This window comes from Chlamydotis macqueenii, chromosome 1 (genome assembly GCF_036417535.1).
Source record: "Chlamydotis macqueenii isolate bChlMac1 chromosome 1, bChlMac1.mat, whole genome shotgun sequence".
NCBI lineage: Eukaryota > Metazoa > Chordata > Aves > Otidiformes > Otididae > Chlamydotis > Chlamydotis macqueenii.
In genome coordinates, this window is record NC_141556.1 from 33,843,744 (window position 1) to 33,862,736 (window position 18,993).

The 18,993-nt window shown below is 39.2% G+C and overlaps 1 protein-coding gene across 3 annotated transcripts; it reads left to right on the forward strand.

Moving 5' to 3' along the window:
* Nucleotides 1-11,860: 11,860 nt before the first annotated feature.
* LOC147601998 (uncharacterized) lies at nucleotides 11,861-18,139 on the forward strand. 3 transcript variants are annotated; one of them, XM_086740021.1, is made up of 5 exons: nucleotides 11,873-11,977; nucleotides 12,707-12,849; nucleotides 13,600-13,719; nucleotides 17,806-17,866; nucleotides 18,110-18,139. In XM_086740021.1, exons 1-5 carry the CDS (start codon nucleotides 11,904-11,906, stop codon nucleotides 18,117-18,119), a joined length of 408 nt encoding a protein of 135 aa, XP_086596147.1. In that variant the 5' UTR covers nucleotides 11,873-11,903; the 3' UTR covers nucleotides 18,120-18,139. The 3 variants fall into 3 exon arrangements, 1 of the variants encoding a protein (XP_086596147.1); XR_015257563.1 differs by lacking the exon at nucleotides 18,110-18,139 and having other exon boundaries at nucleotides 11,861-11,989; nucleotides 13,614-13,719; XR_015257562.1 differs by lacking the exon at nucleotides 18,110-18,139 and having other exon boundaries at nucleotides 11,861-11,967; nucleotides 13,614-13,719.
* The last annotated feature ends 854 nt before the right edge of the window (nucleotides 18,140-18,993 follow it).

Genomic DNA, 18,993 nt, shown 5'->3' on the forward strand with positions numbered 1-18,993 from the left:
GTCTTTGCCCCTTCCAGGGGGGTTGGACCTTTAAAGATCCCTTTCAACACAAACTATTATATGATTCTGTGATTCTATGACTGGCACAAAGCCCCTTTGGCAACTCGTTTTTTATGTACTCCCAATGTCCCTAAAGGTCTGTGACAACCCAGAATGGGCTGTGCTTCTGCATACCCTCTTGTCCTGGCAATCCTTTGCTGTTGTAACAAAGTGCCCTTGAGCAATGGGAGGAAGCACAGGGTAGGAGCAGGGTACTAATTGGCTCTGAGCTCGTGCCAGAGTCAGGATGTTAGCCCTTCGCTTGAGAATCGAGTTCTGTAGGAAGCTTCTCTCTGCTTTTAAATGAACAGGCTGTAGCTGCCCTGACCAGCCTTCTCCAGGACCCCCACCCACACTCTGCTCATTTAAGCTCAGGTCTGGGCATCCATTCTTGCTTGCCCAGTGCTGTAGGTGTAGTTGTGTCCAGTTCTGTCTCTTGCAGTCCAGGTTCACTGGCTGCCTTCCTGGCCGGACCTTGGACCTACGCTACAGGCCACCTTGTTTCCTGGCTGGACCTTGAACTCACATGGTAGGCAACCTTGTCCCTGGTGCTCTTCTGCAGGAACACCTGGCTGCACCCCCTGGATGGACCATGGACCTAGTTCAATACCCATGTCTGGGACTGTTAGTGGACTGTGACCTGACCGCTACCCTGACCCTGCGTAGGTGTGGGGCTGCCCTGTTGCTAGGGGTGCTGGTGTTCTCTGCCTGACTGTCCTGGGGTTCCCATAGGCTCCTAGCTCATCCCCCCTGTAGGCGTGCGTGGGATCTGAACCGATAAAACCATCATATGTCTGGGCAGTGGAAGAGTGCAACTAATAACTAATTCTGACAGTGCTAAGGTGCTAAGGACTGACACAGCTTTCCTTCCTTTTTGGATCCTGGCAGCTAGTTTCATTGTTCTTTCAGGTGTATGCAAAGCCTTTCTGCTGCTTTTACATTTACAAGCTGCTGTAAAGAGGTAAAAAGAAAAACCTACCTGTCTCTTTTCTTGATACTGCCTAACTTCACTGAACAGCTTGGTGGGAGCACACCCAACTTCTGTATACATCTTCATAATCTACTAACCTTCAGCAGTCCTGGAAGGATGGTACAGCTTCATGCTACCTAGCTGTATCTTTCTTGATGACTTCCAGTACATGCAGCAGAAATAAATGTTTTTGCAAAGTGTTACAGCACATCAAGATACCTTTTACTGCTGTAGGGATTTTGTATTTACATAATACTACGTTGCTTCTAGTTGAAGAACTTCAGTAGGGATTTGGCCCCAAATCCTGCACTTATTAAAAGGAAGGTGTGGGATTCTTTTTGTGTAGAGTCACTACAAGCTTTCGTGGATAAACAAAATACTTTCCTACTGAGTGCTACACTTAAAAAAAAAATTGTTAAAGTGTGAAGCTCCAGCTGCTTATAAATCATGATGAAGAGAGTATTAGATTATGATGATATATTTTTGAATGCATAACTTAGTTAATGGGTTTCTATGTGAGCATCTAAACCCAGGATTCAGGGAACAGCCTTTGCATTTTAAAGTATAGCTGATCTTCTTTCCTAACCGGTATAAATCTGCAAGCTAAAAATATTGAAGAACAGTAAGGTCTTACATTAGTTTACAGATTGCAAAACATGCCAGTACCTTTATTGTAACATCTTCTATCAAGGTTTTATATTCCTTGTTACTGAATGAATTAAACAAGCAGTATTCTACTTCTGTAGGTTAACAGGACTATGCAAATACTTGTATTTTTAAAGCACGTAGGATTGTAGTACTTTTACAATATTGTCTTATCAGGTTTCATATTGAAACACACAAATACATGTATACACACTACCATATGTAGAAGATCACTGCTGTATGAGACCACATAATTATCTTAAAAAATATTCCAGTGGTAGAAGTTACAAATATTCTTGTTATTATGTTCCCCTAAGATGTATGCAGTTGCAATAATAAATCTATGATTCTTCTAAACATTATCAGAAGTTGTATGACTAATTCAGCCTTTTATCTATCTTTGGATAATCATGTAGAAGCTAGGCACATAGGAATGCTGAACAGATAATGTAATTGGCAGTGTAAGTCTGAGTGGGTAGGCAGCTGGATTTTCTTCAGTCAGTTCTTCCTAGCCGCTGTCTTTGAAGCTGTAATCCTTCTGAGCCAAGCATGGTCTCAGGTTCCAAACACACATTAGTGCCACGATAAGAAACTTGCTGCAGAAAGGTTGTGCTGTGTTGGGGTGTCACTGCTCCCACAGTCAAACTGGCTGTGAAGTTTCCTCATTTGTTTCACTGCAGTCAGTAGCGTTCCAGGATAATTTTAAATAACCCAAGCTATTTTGCATGAAATACATAAAGGAAGCTCACATGTCTTTCATCAGCTTAGCTCTAGATGTAGTATCTTTAAGTAAATTTGTGATCACAAACATCTGGTGACTGGTAACTGTTCTTGCAGCTGGGCTAAGTGGAGATACACGGTGTGTTCTGGGGTGCAAGTGAATCATAGAATCTTAAGGTTGGAAGAGACCTCTAAGATTGTCAAGTCCAATCGTCAACCTAATACCACCATGCCTACTAAACCATGTGAAGTGAAGAGGAGAAGAAACACAGGATGGTGTGATCTACTCTATTTTTGTTAATGGTTTAACTTCATTCAGTGGGGCATGTACATCCTGGAGATCAGTGGAATCAGCGGGTCCCTCGCAGGCATGCAGACATTAGGGTCAGGACCCAAGTTTGTAGTCTCTCATGCCTAGTGTTGAGTAGGACATTTAAAACTTTTCTTCCTGTTTAAATACTCAAATACAAATAATACCTTATTTAAAACTAGTGAAGCTTCAAGAGAGTGAAGGCTAATAAAACTCTTAATTTTCTTGTAGTATTTGAACAAGTGCTGCTTATGCCATGTAAATTAAAGAGATATAGGAAAAGGACTATCAAAATTTTAAATGTTTGTTCCTACTTCTTGTTTTCATTAATTTCTACAACCAGATATCTTTAATACCATGCCTAAATATGCAGGCAGAATAGACTTAAAAGTTTCCTGAGATGAGCTGACACAAAGTTTCATAATGACATATGCATTCTTAAGTGTAGTATTTAACCATTCTTCAGGTCTATAAATAAAAAACCTCTATTTTTATAAATCTCTCATTTCTAATAGAAATGAAACACAAAATAACTAAACTTTGGTCTTTCTGTGCTGCTTCTGATCTTTATGATATTATATAATTGAGGAAGATATTCCGTATTTTGGATGGAAGAAATACTTACCGTGAATTTTAAAATTTATTTACATGCTTAAAGTTGCACAGAGGCTTGTTCCAGCAATTGGTTGTATATTCACTTTTAGTTGCTGCATATGCAAAATCTGAAATTCAAACTCTCATTTGGTTGTTTCTTCCCTCCCTTTCTTCCTTCCTTCCCTCCCTCCCTTTCCTCCTTCCTTCCTTCCTTCCTTCCTTTCTTCCTTTATGTCTTCCTGCCTGTCTCTCAAATGTGATATTCTTCATTGTATGTCTCACAGACTTTCATTTCAGTGCCTGGCTATTTTACTTTGGTGCAAAGATAGTTACACTTGAATGTTTAGCAAAATGATATTCTAAAATTTATCCTCTTATAGTTGTAAAGCACAAAGTTACTCTGATGGTATTGTACTCTTGTAGGTGTAAGATAACAATCATGTAGATGAGGTACAGGCGTTGACTAACATCAAATACCAGCATACAAGTGGTGCAAGGTAGAGTCCATATTGAGACAGATTCTCTGCTAATATAGTATTACTGCCTGTAGCTGATCAGAGAGTTTATTCCAGACTATTTGTGCAATCCTCTAAGTTTAAAAAGCCAGATTATGCCTTTGTGTGCCCGTGCACTTGTGAATGAAATCAATGACAGAGACATGCTCATTTTGGTACAGGAGAAGTATTTGATGCAAAGCATTACTGTATTTTCTCCTGCCAGCTTAGACAATACCAGGAAATATGTTCCCAAGCAAAGAGATAATTCAATTGAAACCCCAGTTAGAATTTATCTAGATTAAAAAAAAAAAGAAAGAAAGGAACACTGAGCCCACCCTGGAGTCCAAAGACTCCAAAGAGCAGGTTCTGGTTAACTGGAAGCCTAAAGGGCCAGTCTCCTTCCTTTTGTGGGTGGTGGTAAAATAGTTACAGTAATTAATCTGTTCTAACTCTGTTGCTAATATTCTCCTGTGGGAAAAACCATTTCAAGAAAAAAAAGGACTTTGAAGAATGAAGTGAATACTTTATTCTAAAATGTTGTGTCTACACAATAAATAGTTATTTTGTTAGAGTTTGTTGATTCATTTTGTCATCAAGCAAGTTCTTATAAAAGTCCTCAGAATTCATATACAATTGTCAGACATTAACACAGTCATTAATGTTTTGAACAATCATCTTGTTATTGTGGTTTGGTTTTTTTTTGAATACCTCTATTCATGCCCAAGAAGCCATTTTTCTACTTTCTACCTTTTCCCACAGTTCGTGTAGATATGTTGGCCTTTGACTTTTTCTTAAATTTAGAGGTAGTAATTTTTAGTTAGAGAATACTAGATTAACTTAAACATACACTGAAAAAGAAGTCTGCAAAGCTGCTGACATGTTTGTATTTTGCTTCTGGAGCAATTCAAAGGTTTTACTGAATGTTGCATTAAAGAAGCCGTAGAAAACATACAAAGTAGCCCTTGAAAGTCAGCTGGTCCATGGTCTGTTCTCAATGCATATCTAAGGATGCCTAAACCGTTCTTGGCAGAGATTTCTCCAATTCTCCCTTGTTGCAATTTAAGTTCACTACCGTCTGTTCTTTGCAGTAGCCTTTTACACGTCTGAAGACCATTATCATGTCTCCCCACAGGCTTCTCGTTTGTAGATTGTGAAGAGCTTGGTCCTTTCAATGTTTCTCAGGCTCAGAGAGCTCTGCCTGATTTCCTCTGTACTCTCTCCATTTGATTCCTGGCATCCCTGGCAATGATGCTTCAGACCGAAGATGGCACTCCGTCTGAACAAAGCCTTTATATTGACACTTATCCAGGATGATATTTGCTTTTCTTGCAACCTTGTGGTGTCACTGACGCATGTTCAGTTTGTAACTCGCTGTGACCTCTGATCCCATTTGTGGAACTGTTGCCCCGTCATCCCCATCTTATATTTGTTCAATCAATTATTCCCAAATGCCGTGCTTTGGATTTGTCCTTAGTGCAATGCATTCCATTTGTTTAGTGACCTCATGCATCTTATTTTGGTAATGCATCCTCTCTGTTACTTCAGTTCATCCTTCTGAATTCAAATCTTCCTGTCTGTGTAGGGCTTACAGCTTTTCCAAGCACTGCATCCTTTACAAAGCTGATACAAGTGCTATTGATTCCGTTGTAGAAATCATTAATGAAAATACTGAAAAGTGCCAGATTGAAGATAAGTATTGTACAATGCAATGGGTATGGAATGTCCTGGTCAGTGACTCTTCATTACTGAAGCTGCCAGGACAGGCGTGTTTGGGACAGAGAATTATTCCACCGAGATGCCATGATTGAGTGGTGAAGCAAAGTTTTGTCAAACCATTCGGGCCTGGAGAGTGCTGCTGAGGTTCCTTATGAGGCCCAAAGCCGAAAAGACAATAACAGGTTATTGTCTTAAGTATCAGTGCCTCTTCCATACAACCAGGGGAGTTGTGTTTGCTCTGCTCCCTCCCTCTTTCTCTTTGTGAGTGTAGAAATCAAATCTACATAATCATACTAGAACTTTGTTTTAATATCTTCGTAATTTAAACTGTTTAATGAATAATTAAATTGAGTTTAGCCTCAAAAAAAAAAAAGAGCATACTTAAGTAGAGGGAGCAGGAAAGAGGAATATGAGCAGGAATTGGAAGTGTTATTGGAAGGGAGCAGACAGCTGTTGTGAGTATGAGATACATGGGACACGGATCCATAGAAAACCATGGTGTATATATTTTCTTGTTCTTGGAAAACTTATTGATTTTAACTTTTGAGAGTATAAAACTTTTTTTTTTTCCCTGACTTAAGTGCTATAAATGACATGTTTCATTAGGAAATAGTATTTTTCTCAAAAAATTGATGGCAAGGGTATTTTTTTCATTTTCATCAGTGAAAATGCACCTCCATGAAGTTGAGCCACCCAATGTATTTGAGTTTCAGACAAGTTTTTCAAAATTTCATGTATTTTAAACTAATAATTCTGTTACAGTTTTTTTTTTCCCAATAACTTCAAAAAAACCAGATACTGGACAAGAGTGGTCTTTTGATGATATATATTGCTGTGGAAAATGCTTTTCTTTCTTACAGCTTCCTGTAAAATCTTTCCTTATCTAAACTTATGATGAAGATGAATTTGCTGTCTGTACTAACAATGATTGCACATTTTTCCAAGGCCAGTTACAAGAAAATAAATAGTTTGGGCTGCACTGGCACTTATACTTTCTGTCATTTAGCTCAGCATGTGAAAAAGTAGAGATCGACAAGCAAACATTTTAAAATGTTTTGCCTGCCCGTCAGCCTTGAAATTAGCTGCAAAAATAATGCACACTTATACATAACTCCTTTGTTTTAGGTATAGTAAGGCAGGATTCCTGAGACCAAACATATTTTTGTAAGGGCTCTTTAGGAGTATTTTCTTACTTAATGCAAGTAAAATTACCAAATACCACACCTGTTATGTATTACATGGTTTCTAATGTATAGCCCTGCATTTCCTTTGAAAGGACTAAGACCTGGAGAAATTATGTTAAGGAATGGTGTGTCAGCTAGGTAATTTTCCCTGAAGATAGAAGTGATTCGGAGAGGCTGATTCTTGCTGCTCTGTTACTCAGTGTACAACAATACAGCCTGATATAAAGCAACGTTTTCCTTTATATTGCTTTATATTGCTCTTGACTGAGTGACACTGCATTGCATTGGGATAAAAAAAACAGAATCACATCCATAGTATCTCAAACATTAGAATAATTAATAAGTGGGTTTTGCCATCGAAGGATGCAGTTTTGGCACAGCCAAATTTTGAATGAACTCACCTGGGTTTAGCTCAAGATTTGATCAGTACTAGCCTAGTCTGAAAGAGAGCAAATGTAGTTACCAGATCAATGACATATGACCACAACTGAAACACATTTGGTGGAAAAAGGAACTTAAGAAGTGCAAGACAATGGGGTAAGGCAGTGGTCTCTCCATAGTTTATTAAAGTTTGAAAATGTGCGTCCTAAGAAACTAACTTGCCCCATGATTTTGTAACTCTCATTCAAAGCTGGTATGTTGCATTTCAAGGAGTATTGTTACTTGAAATTAAAAGCTGAAACTTAAATGGATATTTTCAATTTTTTGTACTTTATGATGTGTAAACAATGGCTCAAACTTTATATTTTTAAAATTTGGGGGTTTTTTTGGTCATTACTTTTTCATCTTTGATCCCAAAATCCAGATACTGTCTGGACTATGGCACTCTTGAGTTGTCTTGGCTACTTGTTCTTGAGTAACAGATGCTGTTGACTGGCTGAAAAGTGTCAGTTAGGAATAACTGAAGGGTTGGATCCGACTTTGTTAGCCGGTGTGAGACTAGCCTAGATATGATGGCTGCCAATGGGGTGAAGGGACTGACTTACCCAGGTTGCTGTCACCTGCCTGCCACTTTCTTCCAGCTGGCAATTTTTGTCCCCCTCCCTACCCCTAGCCTCCAGGAGAATTGAATGTCTGGTTACTCATTAACATTATTCTGTCAAAATGATTTGAGTGAGTTTAAATACTTCATAGTGAGGGATTTTTTTTTAATAAAAAAAACCCTGGATCAATTTTGACAGAACTGGGTTAGAGGAAACTATGCACGCGGTGACGCCAGCAGATGGGAAGGTGCAGCCATCTCGCCCAGGATGGGTGGTGAGGCCTGAATAAGCAGCTTGGGGAAGTCTGCATGGGTAACCACTGACGCTGGATCTGCCACAATGTGAGAAGTTTGTCTGATTTGGCTTTCTTTAAACCTAACTTCAACTTCAGTGCGTTTTTTACTTAAGAAAAGTGCATAAGGTGACAGCAGCATCAGTGAAATAGCAACATCACAACATATGAAGGAACAAGCAATCCCAAGAAAAGGAGCAAACTTTTTAGCTGCAGTTTGTAGACTTTGAGATGAGAGAGTGAGTTTGTAATTTCTTTAATGCCAGTGATTAGTTTGCCTTTGGAAGTCACAACTGCTGCTAAAACCTTGGTACCTTTTCCCCTTCACTGAAGGTGTCAGGAACTTGCAGCAGAGTTCTTCACACCTCCCCATCGCTGCTCCCCAGCCACAGGAGGATATTTCTTGGCATGTCAGTCTGTGTTACGAAGATAATGTCAGTTCAAGGAGCCCTGCCTCCTCGCATGTGCCTCTTCTGCTTGTCTCTCATTCCTACCCCTACACCACAGTGTATCAGCCTCTCCAGGGTTACTTATAACCTAGATCCTGTCAGTAATCCATCTTCTTGCAGAGCCCCACCAACAGCTCTGTGGGTATTGCTGGGGAGCAAACTGGTGTAGAGGAGAAGTCCAGGCTTCTTAAACTTATTTTGCCACTGAAGCCAGTGACAAGTGAAGCAATCACTGAGGCAATAATTTCTCAAATTATTTTAGCGTAAGTATGTTAAAATGTTCTATAAATGTTGTGGAAGACTGTGAAGATGACTGTGCACAGGTAGGACATTTTGTTCAACTTTTTAAAGATAAATAGTCCAAGAATATGCACATTTATTATGCTTTTCACCGTGACAAAACGAGACCATCCAACTTTTGTCTTTGGCTTTAAGATCCAGGGTCCATTGCAGTACAATGTATTAGGTCTAATTACTGTAGCCACTTGCATTTGAAAGTTTCTATTTATAAGCATAAGAACTAAAGCATTGACTTAACATTTTAGCCTCTGTAAAAAAATTGCTCTTAAAACCCAGCTGTTTTGACCCTGGCCAAGAGTGTGAGAACTATTACAACATTGTTCATTGATGGAAGTCGTGTCATTTTCGTGAAAGAGTTTCAAAACCTGTATCATCTGGGCAACAGTGTGTTCTTTTGTATTGTTTCTTCCAGTATTTGTGAAGGTCCTGCTGCATCAGAATCCCAGACATTTAGGAACACCAATAACACAAGCAGCAGTCATAGTTCAACTGTCCAAGCACTGATTTACAGTATTCTTTGTAGCCTGGTTACTAATGGGCAATGGTCCAAAATACTTCAATGACCTTAAAAATGTTTCCAAGAAAATGTTACTGATTTTAATAATGACTCTGCAATACATAGTAAACACGAATGCAAGAGGCCAAGAGATCAGCACAGAGTTCTCAGCAGCACAGATTTAACACAGGAAGCAGTGGGAAAAGCCTAAGGTTAAACTGTTCAGTTAAAGCCAGAACGGAAATTGGGGCAAGCGAAAGAAAACATGGTGTCATAAACGTGATGACATCTCTGTGCTAGGAAGATGACTCACAATACAGTTGTAAAACCTAGGTACAAAATGTTCTCATAGATTCTAGAAAGTAAGGCAGAGTTGTTAATCGTGTCATGTTTTCACCACAGATAAATCTATTTCCCCTTTTGATTAAAAGGTCAGGCAGATCAAATGCAATCAGATAAAGCACATGGTAAATCACATACTCAAAGTTCTCGCTTCAATCAGTTATGAAATATAATAATGTGTCAATGAGTTATTTTCAGGTTAGGCAGAGGAGGGGTTCTCTTAAAGTATTTAGGCACACAGGGAAAAATGCATAGTTTTAAGTGAAAGGGAAAGCACCTTGTTTGAACTTGCTTACATCTAGAATACATCAACTGATTAAAACAGCTGAGGAACGTGTCACGATCGTCTTTGTAGTTTCAAATGAGGAGAAATACAAATGCTGCAAGAAGTTAAGTTCTCTGGCTCGGACTCAGCAAAGCTCTTAAGCACGTTCTTAACTTTAAGCACAAACATTCCCATGGAAATCATTGGTGGTGACTCAACAACTTGCAAGATCAGGTCCTTGAAAATGTTTATTTTCTTTCGTTATTTTGCATATGTCTTGCAGGTTCTCGTACAGCAAAGCAGCAAGCTGCTACATGTCCCTTTTAACTGCGGGTACAGAGGAATTTACAATGTAAGCATTTTGTAATATAGTTAGTGAAATCTGTGCCGTCACCTCAAGTCTTTTCTGTAGATTCATTGTAGCACGGAAATGCTGCAGAACTAACACACATTCACTTGAGGGGGATGGGAGATACTGCTTCTTTATCTTCGGAAGACATTTATTTGTGGGACAGTTTATGGAGCAAGAGCAACCTATCACAAGGTTTATTGCTTTGCATGTGAGGTTGGGTAACTAGTTAACAAAACTGTATTGTTTGCTGACTGGAGCCATGGCATTTTGTAAAGCAAAGGAACCTCCTATGAAGTAATACAGAAATATTCTGGAAGTCATATTTGTAAAGGAAATAATCTGTGTTCGTTTCTCAATAATAAAGTGTTCTGAGATTATGCAAGCACACCAATGCAAGATGGTCATTAACTATTTAAGAGACAGAGTCTAACCACTCCACGATGTCTTTTTAATTTTTTTTTTCTGTTTTATTCATATTAGTTTTACCATTTGCACTTACAGCCTCCTCTTTGCTTCTAGAGAAAAAGAAAGAAAGAACCTTTCAGATGTGGGCAGTTTACTGCTTGAAATATATGAAACTGCAGTTTCCTTATATTTTTGTGCAGCCTCTATCCTTATTCTGTGTTCAGTTAATACTTTGTGGATAACATCCTCTTCTCCTCCATTGTTTCTGTTGATACTGTGTCTTGGGATTTTGACAGGAAAAGAGGCTCCAGTTCAAAGCCAGTCAGAGTTAGCAACTAAGGGTTTCAGGAACGCGGTCTGAGCAATTACCAGGGAAGTGGCCAGAGCAGCTAGTTTGACTGTGGGTCCAAGATTTTCCAAGATTTTCCTCTGAGCAGTGGTTCTGGTTACAGCTAACTCGAATAATCACGGTTAATGTTGACCTTCTTCACGAAGTACTGTTTGCAGCATCTGGACAGGCAGAATCCTGATTTTTGCCAAGGACTTCCAGGCAACACAGTAATAGGCAAATGCTAATGCCAGCGCTGCAGTCACTAGTGGGGAGTTTATCACTGTACTTCGAAAGGCTGTAAGCTGAGAACAGATTGACCTGTGTTGTCGAACTTTTCCTTAAAAATGCAACAAAAAGGTAAATTCAGATCCAAAATCTATTTACTTGGCCAGCGCTGCAACCCTTCTGACCTTCTGCTGGTCAGATAGGCATGAGGCTCTGTACTGGGACACAAGGAAAGGATTTTATTTTACAGTCTGGAGAAGCAGCTGCAGTCTTTCAAAATATGGAAATTTGAATCACTGTAGCCTGTGAGCTACTGTGCGTTTTGTGAGACAAGAAAGAACCAATAAACTGCACCCTCTGTGCAAAGCAGGACCAGGAACAACAGTGTTTGCTGGCATGAGAATGCACCTCTTTGCGTAAAAAATGCGACTTCTGAAATGTATGCCTCTGATAGCACATTATTTACTGTTCTTCTGAAGTTATCTTGCTTTTTGGATATTCAGGTTTTCTTTTTTTGAACATTTTCCCCTTCAAGAATTACCTTTTAATTTCTTCAAACTGGCCTGTATCTGCAGTGATTTTAAGTGACCTGGAGAAGGTCTGATATAGCAGCTAGACTGAGGAGGTTGTCTGGTTTATTTTGGTTTATTTGATAAACTTTGCTTTATAAAGCAACTCTTCTCTGCAAGAGATAATATAATTGTGTAGATTAGGTACATAAAGCTGTTTTCTACATTGCTTTTCATTGTAGTTGTCTCAAGTACCAGAAAGCAGAGGCTGTTTGGAAGATGCTGTTGGACTTTGAATTGTCTGTGTCTGAGGAAGGAAGCTGGTTAGAAACTAAGAGGATAGGTAAGGATAGGTAAGATTTGAGGTGTGTATCGCTACTGATGATGTGCATGATGATGTGCCACAATAATAGGAGCTGGGTTTAAATTTTAAAGTTAGAGTTTTAAAGTTCTTCCTAATGCTGGTGGTTGGTGGCCCTGGAGGTTGGACTGTTGCTTCTGAGTAGCTGAATGAACCGTTAGTTCAATTCTCTCTCGGATAAAGTGTGCTCAATATTTCTGCTGAGTATTTTACTGATACATACCTGTGTAAATTAGATTTTTTCCTTAAAGAAATCTCCATTGACTGTTTAAAGCTATCTCAAATTTCTTCAAAAACTTTTCTTGATAATTTCTAGAAATTATTTTTGATCTTGGGGTCCTTCCCAATTGTTGAATTTTTTATGTGTTTAGTTAACGTTAACTACTTACTGTGATCAGTTTTGTTATCATTTCACATATTGGCATATTCAGGATGAGTGAATGCAAAAGGGAGCATGAAGAGACCCCCCAAAATTAAAATTTTAATTTGAGTTAATACTTTTTGAAGGTTTGACCTGGTCCTATTCAAAATGCAGTGCTTCTGAATCAGAGGTGATAAACTCACAAGAGAGAGTGCTGGAAATAATCCATGGACATCCTGTTCTTATTAGATGTGGGCTAAAGCATTCTGACAGATTTCAAACCTGCTGAAGTATTATTCATTAAAAAATTTGACGTTGACTCGAGCATTGCTGGGAGCACATCTTACTTATCTCTTTAAGGGTGACTACGAAAAAGAGAGAAGAGAGAAGTATATATAGTGAAAAACAGAGTGAGAAAAGAATCAGAGCTGACTGTGTGAAAAAGAAAGAGACACCCTGGGAAAGAAGAAGAGAAAAGGGAAAGAAAAAAAATCCCAATTTTTGTAAGTATGTCTCTTTAGGACTGAGGCTGTGCCAAACCTTCGACTTGGAGGCTGTTCTGTCCTTAATACATTGCACATGATTGTCTGTAGCTAGAAGAACATTTTTTGTGGTTTTAAAAAAATTCAATTATCCTTATATGAAATAAAACAAACGATGAGTTTAAATGACAGAGTAAAAAGAGACCAAATTCATTTTGCAAGTCCTCAGAGAGTTTAAAAATCCCTTAGGTTCACAAAAACTCAAGCTCCATAAGGTTTGTATATTCCTAGAGTAGGATGTACAATGGAGTTACTTCCATCTACTGTAATTAAGTTTTCATCAGACTCTTTCTGTTTAGCTAACTGATTCTCCTCTCAAGGCGTGTTTGTGTTAGGAGCAAGATCCAAAATACCCTGTTGACACCTCCTGTGCAATCTAGATAGAATTTAGGTAAAGAGAGGGGTTATAAAATCTATGAAACTTTTAAAGCTATGAGACTTTGAGTATGATGATGATAGTTTATTTCAGCAGCTATACTTTGCTCCAGATAGGCTCTGTTGCCTTCCATGATCTGTGTCTTGGCCCATTGGGAGTATTTAGTGTGTCCAAACCCCAGAGAGGGTGGCTTTTATTGTGTTCCTGTGTTTCCTATTGGCTACCTCCAAGTAGCTCCCTGCTCAGCAGGGCTTCTTAGCTTGTTCCTCAGAACTGCCTTTCCCTGCTCTATATGATATCTAGGCTCCCAGTTTAGTATCTTAACAAACTAACAGGGTCCATTTTTCAGGTGTTGGGCTGCTTACTAAGCAATGTGAAGCTGGTGCTAGGCATTAGCTCCAGTGAGAAGACGAGGGTTGTGACACTCAAACCTGCAATGCTGATGTGTCTTCTAGGTAAGTAATACCTATCGAGAGGATGCCAAAGCAGGGGTATGCGTGGAGTTAGATACTGAAACAAGATAATACTGGTAGTCAATATCAGTTGACTTTGGTAATCAATAGTGGGACCATGGGGCTGGGTGAACATAAGAATGGCTGTGCTGGGTCAGAAAGTGGATTCACCCAGCCTAGCAGGCTGTCTGTGATGTTTATCTGACAGGGAGGCATTCTGATCGTGAAGGGTGGTTTTTGAGAGTGAGCCTCATCACTAGCACTCCAGGTAGGCTGACTCCTGCAATTTCCCCAGATCCAGGGAGCTTGACTGTAAAATTTATGATGTGGGAGACTTTTTTTTTGTTCTTTTTTTTCTGAATTAAAACATATTCCTACCTCCAACATACCAGTAATCTTAAGCAGGTGACTGGAAAAGAACATAGGAAAAGGCGATCTGATTGCTGCTTAAGCCCCTATCAACTTTTAGCATCTTTAATGTTCCCTGCAAGGAATTCCACCCACTTCATGAGAACGACACCTTTTAGTTCAGTTTGAATTCTTATTTGGAGTTTCATTTGATATCCCTCACTCTTGAATTGGTAGATGTGGTACAAAATTGGTGCCAGACTATCCTCTCCATGACACTTATGATTTCACACACTTCTGCCACATCTGTCGGTCATCTGTTTCCTAGACTGTAGAATCCTGAATTATTTTATCATTTCCTTATGTGGAAGCTGTTGCAGAGCTTTGACCATCAGTCCTTGCTCCTTCCCAGTTTTTCTTTATTATGAAGTATGTTCTGAGCCTCATTTCTTTACTCAGCTTTGGAGCTAACTCTAGATTATAGGTGGAGTCTTCCTCCAGTTAGGAGTCTATGTTAGAGTTAGGTACCTTCACTATTAGTCAAAATTGATGTATAGTGACTCATTTTTCTTAGGATACATTCATGTGTGTGAATATGTGTCAGTACTTGAGATTTGCTTCACCTGCTCTTCTACCATGGATGACAGAAAGCTGTTTATGTATTATTGTACCTGAAGCAGGTTTGGAAACTCAGGTGTCCTGCCTTCCTGATCAGTATGTGACACCTTGACTGGAAAGTCACACAGGCTCTTTTCGCACTCAAATTATAGGGTCATCACTTATGCCATGTGCAGTGTGACTGCTTCAGGGACATCCTTACTGCAGTGTGACCTTTCCTCCCACTTCAGGCTGTCTCTGAGCGGTTTGCTTGGGATGTGGGGGCAGATTTTCCTTATCTTCTGTAATTGCTATACTATTTTGTAACAGAACTTTTCTCTTCCTCTTCTGTGTTATACGTCCTGCAGTGCTTGCTTCTATAGGTGCAGGAAGTGTGTTCATGTGCCACGCAGCACTAGGAAGCATGCACAGTGGTACTGTAGATATCACAGGACACGGGTCACAAAGCAGTTGGTGATAACTTTGGTTCATGTGCAGACAACAGATAGTGTACTGAAGAGCTCTGCTGAAAAAGGTGTGGGTGCATAAAGGATCAAGCAGCAGGAACGATATAATCACGGGATCATAGAACAGTTTAGGTTGGAAGGGACCTTTGAAGGTCATCTAGTCCAACCACCTTGTAAGTAGTAGGGACATCTCCAACCAGATCAGATTGCTCAGAGCCCTGTCCAACCTGGCCTTGAGTGTTTCCAGGGATAAGGCATCTACCATCTCTTTGGGCAACCTGTTCCAGTGCTTCACCACACTCATTGTAAAAAATTTCTTCCTTAGATCTAGTCTGAGTCTACCCTCTTTTAGTTTAAAACCATTACGCCTTCTCCTATCACAACAGGCCCTACTGAAAAGTCTATCTCCATCTTTCTTACAACTCCCCTTTAAGTACTGGAAGGCTGCTATAAGGTCTCCCCAGAGTCTTCTCTTCTCCAGGCTGAACAGCCCCAGCTCTCTCAGCCTGTCCTCACAGGAGAGGTGCTCCAGCCCCCTGATTGTTTTTGTGGCTCTCCTCTGGACCTGGTCTAACAGGTCCATGTCTTTCCTGTGTTGGAGGCTCCAGAACTGGATGCAATACTGATAGTGTTTCAAGACTTGCAGTTTGGGCTTAGGCATTTTAATAGCTTACTTCTAACTTATATTCCTAAGATCTAATGAGAAACGATTTCTTAGCCTCCTTATGCATCAGTATTTCTTTCTTCCACAAGCAGTTGCCCATCTGAAGTGGGTACATGAACACAGGCAGATTAGATATGCTCAGACAACATTTTATTTCAGACTGAATAAGTGCACAAGGTTAACTGGATCTGCATTAGGTGTTATGATACTGGACAGAAAATTTTTGAGCAGCTATTGCATCATCGTAGCTGCCTATATCATACAGCAGTGTCAACCTGGGTAAGAGGTCAATAATGTCCTAGGTACCTGATGTAGGCTTACTAGGAGACAGTTATTACACTAAGGAACTATCTCTATGGCTTCACAAAGATGATATTACTGTTATCCCTGCTTAATGTATGGACTTGCGGACCAGAGGGATTTTGACTTATCTAAGCCAAATCTTTGATGGAACCCAGAAGTGACATCTGTTGTCTAGCATCCCAGTATCATAACTGGCCACCAAAGCTTTTTTTTTTTTCCTTTTTTTTTCTTTTAATTATTCAAATCTTTTGGAATTGTGATCCTTGCTCCTGTGCTTTCTATTCTTCTGAGAAAAAGACAGATTCCTTGTAGGAAGCACAGAGGAAGGTATTGATGGTTCATGGAGCTGGTGAGAATAATCTTTCTTTCAGTGACATTTCTTTCCTTTTAAGCACCTCCAAATTTTATTGCTTTCCATAGAGTAGTTTTACAAAGAATGAGAAAGTCATATTATTTCTCTGTGAACAGAAAGGGTTGTTTGGTTTTCGTTTGAAGAGGAAATAAGTCAGCTTTCACATCCTTACTTAGGGACAGCTGGTTTAAGGTCTAGATGATTAAAATTGGAAGTTAACTGGAATAGAGATATTCAGTTTAGAAATGTATTAGTAGAACACTAAGATTGGGATTTATACCCACATCTTTGCTCACCTGTTGTTGTGGGTAAAAGCAAGGAAACGATGGAGACGGAAGAATTCACCTTCATCTTTTTCAGAAGAGGAGATGTAGTGGTTTAATGTGATTAATGATTTAATGGTTTCATGATCCAGAGCTGTCCCAGCCAGAGCAAATCTCTTTGACTTCTGGCCAGGAGGGTCCTCAGGGAGGTCAAGACAGAGGCTGGAGCTGAACGGGTGCTGGTCCCCTTGCCCACTGAAGTCCCATGTGGTGGCTGTCAAAGGAAACTTTTCAGATGGGACTCATCTCTAGATCTGTGTAGGGAAGTGCATTACGTTAATGTAATGTTGCTGATTTCTCTGAAGAGGCTCCAGTACATGTGGAAGGATACTGTGTCCCTTCACTGGTGTGTTGCTTCTCTGCCCACTTGGGATCAGGGGTGAGAGTGGCAATAGTGATAGGAGGGAGACAGTTCAAGGAGTATAATCCCACATGGGAGCTCCCCCTTCTGTGTATGCAAAGGAACAGGGGCTAAAATTCATGGCAGGACAGAAAAGAGGGGGATCATTTCTCACTTGGGTAAACTAAGAAGGGAGGAGCATGAGATTTTGTCTCTGAATTTGCCTATTTCAGTTTGCAAACATAATAAATTGTCAATACGAGTGTTTGGATGAGGTTTTCTTTACAAATGAAGAAAGACTGTTCCGTAACCACGCACTATTACCTGTACAATAACAACACCCTGTTCTGTACAGCTGTTTGAAATGACTAGAACTGATGTTGAAAAATGAAATAAAAACATCACTAAATTAACTGCATAACATGCAGATCAATATACCTTTCTATGAACAGAATAGCAGGTGCTACTGTGGTTCATAGCAACCAATTGATCAATGTCTACTGATATGTTACAGCATCAGATAAAGCTGTGAAAATGTCAAGGAAATATTTTCTTTTTTTTGAAATATCATCATGAAATTCCATCTAGAATGGATTCCCCACAGGGGATTTTAAGCTAGAAATCCAGAGATACCTAGAAGTAGATTTAAACAATGAGGGAAAATTTATAACAATAAAAAACTGTTTGTATTTCAGGTAGGGAAAATAAGTGTTTTTCCAACTGCGCATCATTTCCAGTAACATCCATCTCAGGAAGGTAAATACTGTAACCACTTCACTGTGTGAAAGTGCTTGTTTATCATGGTCTGTGTGAGCCTTTTTTTGACCACGCGTACAGAATAAGGAATTCTGCACTCAAAGCCTTAAAAGCTCTGGTGCTAGTGAATACTTGAGGATAATGCTGCTAACAAAAATCGCTTACTTTTTTTGACCCATTGCCTCTTTATCCCCATTTGAGTGACTAGTGTTAACATCATTGTCCACATGTATTCATGCACAGGAGCTTTTAATCTCAGCTTTCCTGCACTGAGTAGCTGTGCATTTGTGAACACACGGTTGCTGTCATGTCAGAAGATGGTGAAATGACTTCTGCCCCAGGTATTCTCCTGCCATTTACTCTTTTCTGGGGTGTATTCACATAAATGTTCCTTCCAACTTACTTTATTTAATAATGTATAAGCAGTTACATCCTGCTATTGAAATATTTTTTTACTTACTATTGAATGAATATAATATACATTATACACATTAATATAATATGTATTATACATAGGTACTAATGATCATTGTTAGCTACTCTTTTACAAACAGCAAAAAATGAAGAGGGACTTATCAAATTATGTAGTTCTTGATGCCTGCCTTGAGCGTTGTAACCTGCTAGTGTCAAAATAGAAACCTGCGAGCTTATCCTTGCAAAATAAGGATAAAGGAGTAGAGCTACCAAAAATGCATTGGAACACAGGAAAAGATACATAATCAAAACATATTCTCAGCTATATTAAAAAAATTACTTTACTTAATGGTAGTTTATGTATGAAGTGAGAAATACATTAGTTCTGAAGAAATTTTGCAAATTCTATTTCATAGAACAGAGAGTTTTCAGAACATAAATTGGTCAGGCTGATTTCTTTGTATTATGTTCAAAACTATCTTTTGGATGGTTTATGAGTAACATCCTGCTGAATATATTCTTCATTCTTGTGTCTGCAAAATAAGAATTGTTTTTTATTTATGCAAGAAACCCAATAAAAATAGCGTGTAATGTAGCTCTGAACCAGATAAGGATGCAATATTTTTGGAAGCAATTGTATGTTTATTAAACAACAATGATTTGCCTTTAGTTTTGTGTCTAAGCATTTATTATTTTCATCTTGTTTTCCAGAG

Excerpts from the sequence above, each read along its gene's own strand:
- LOC147601998 (XM_086740021.1), top strand. The coding sequence starts at position 11,904 with ATGCTGTTGGACTTTGAATTGTCTGTGTCTGAGGAAGGAAGCTGGTTA. Across the intron at positions 11,978-12,706 it reads AAGAGGATAGGTAAGGATAG|GGTGACTACGAAAAAGAGAG; the intron begins GTAAGATTTGAG and ends TATCTCTTTAAG. Across the intron at positions 12,850-13,599 it reads GAAAAAAAATCCCAATTTTT|GGTCCATTTTTCAGGTGTTG; the intron begins GTAAGTATGTCT and ends ACAAACTAACAG.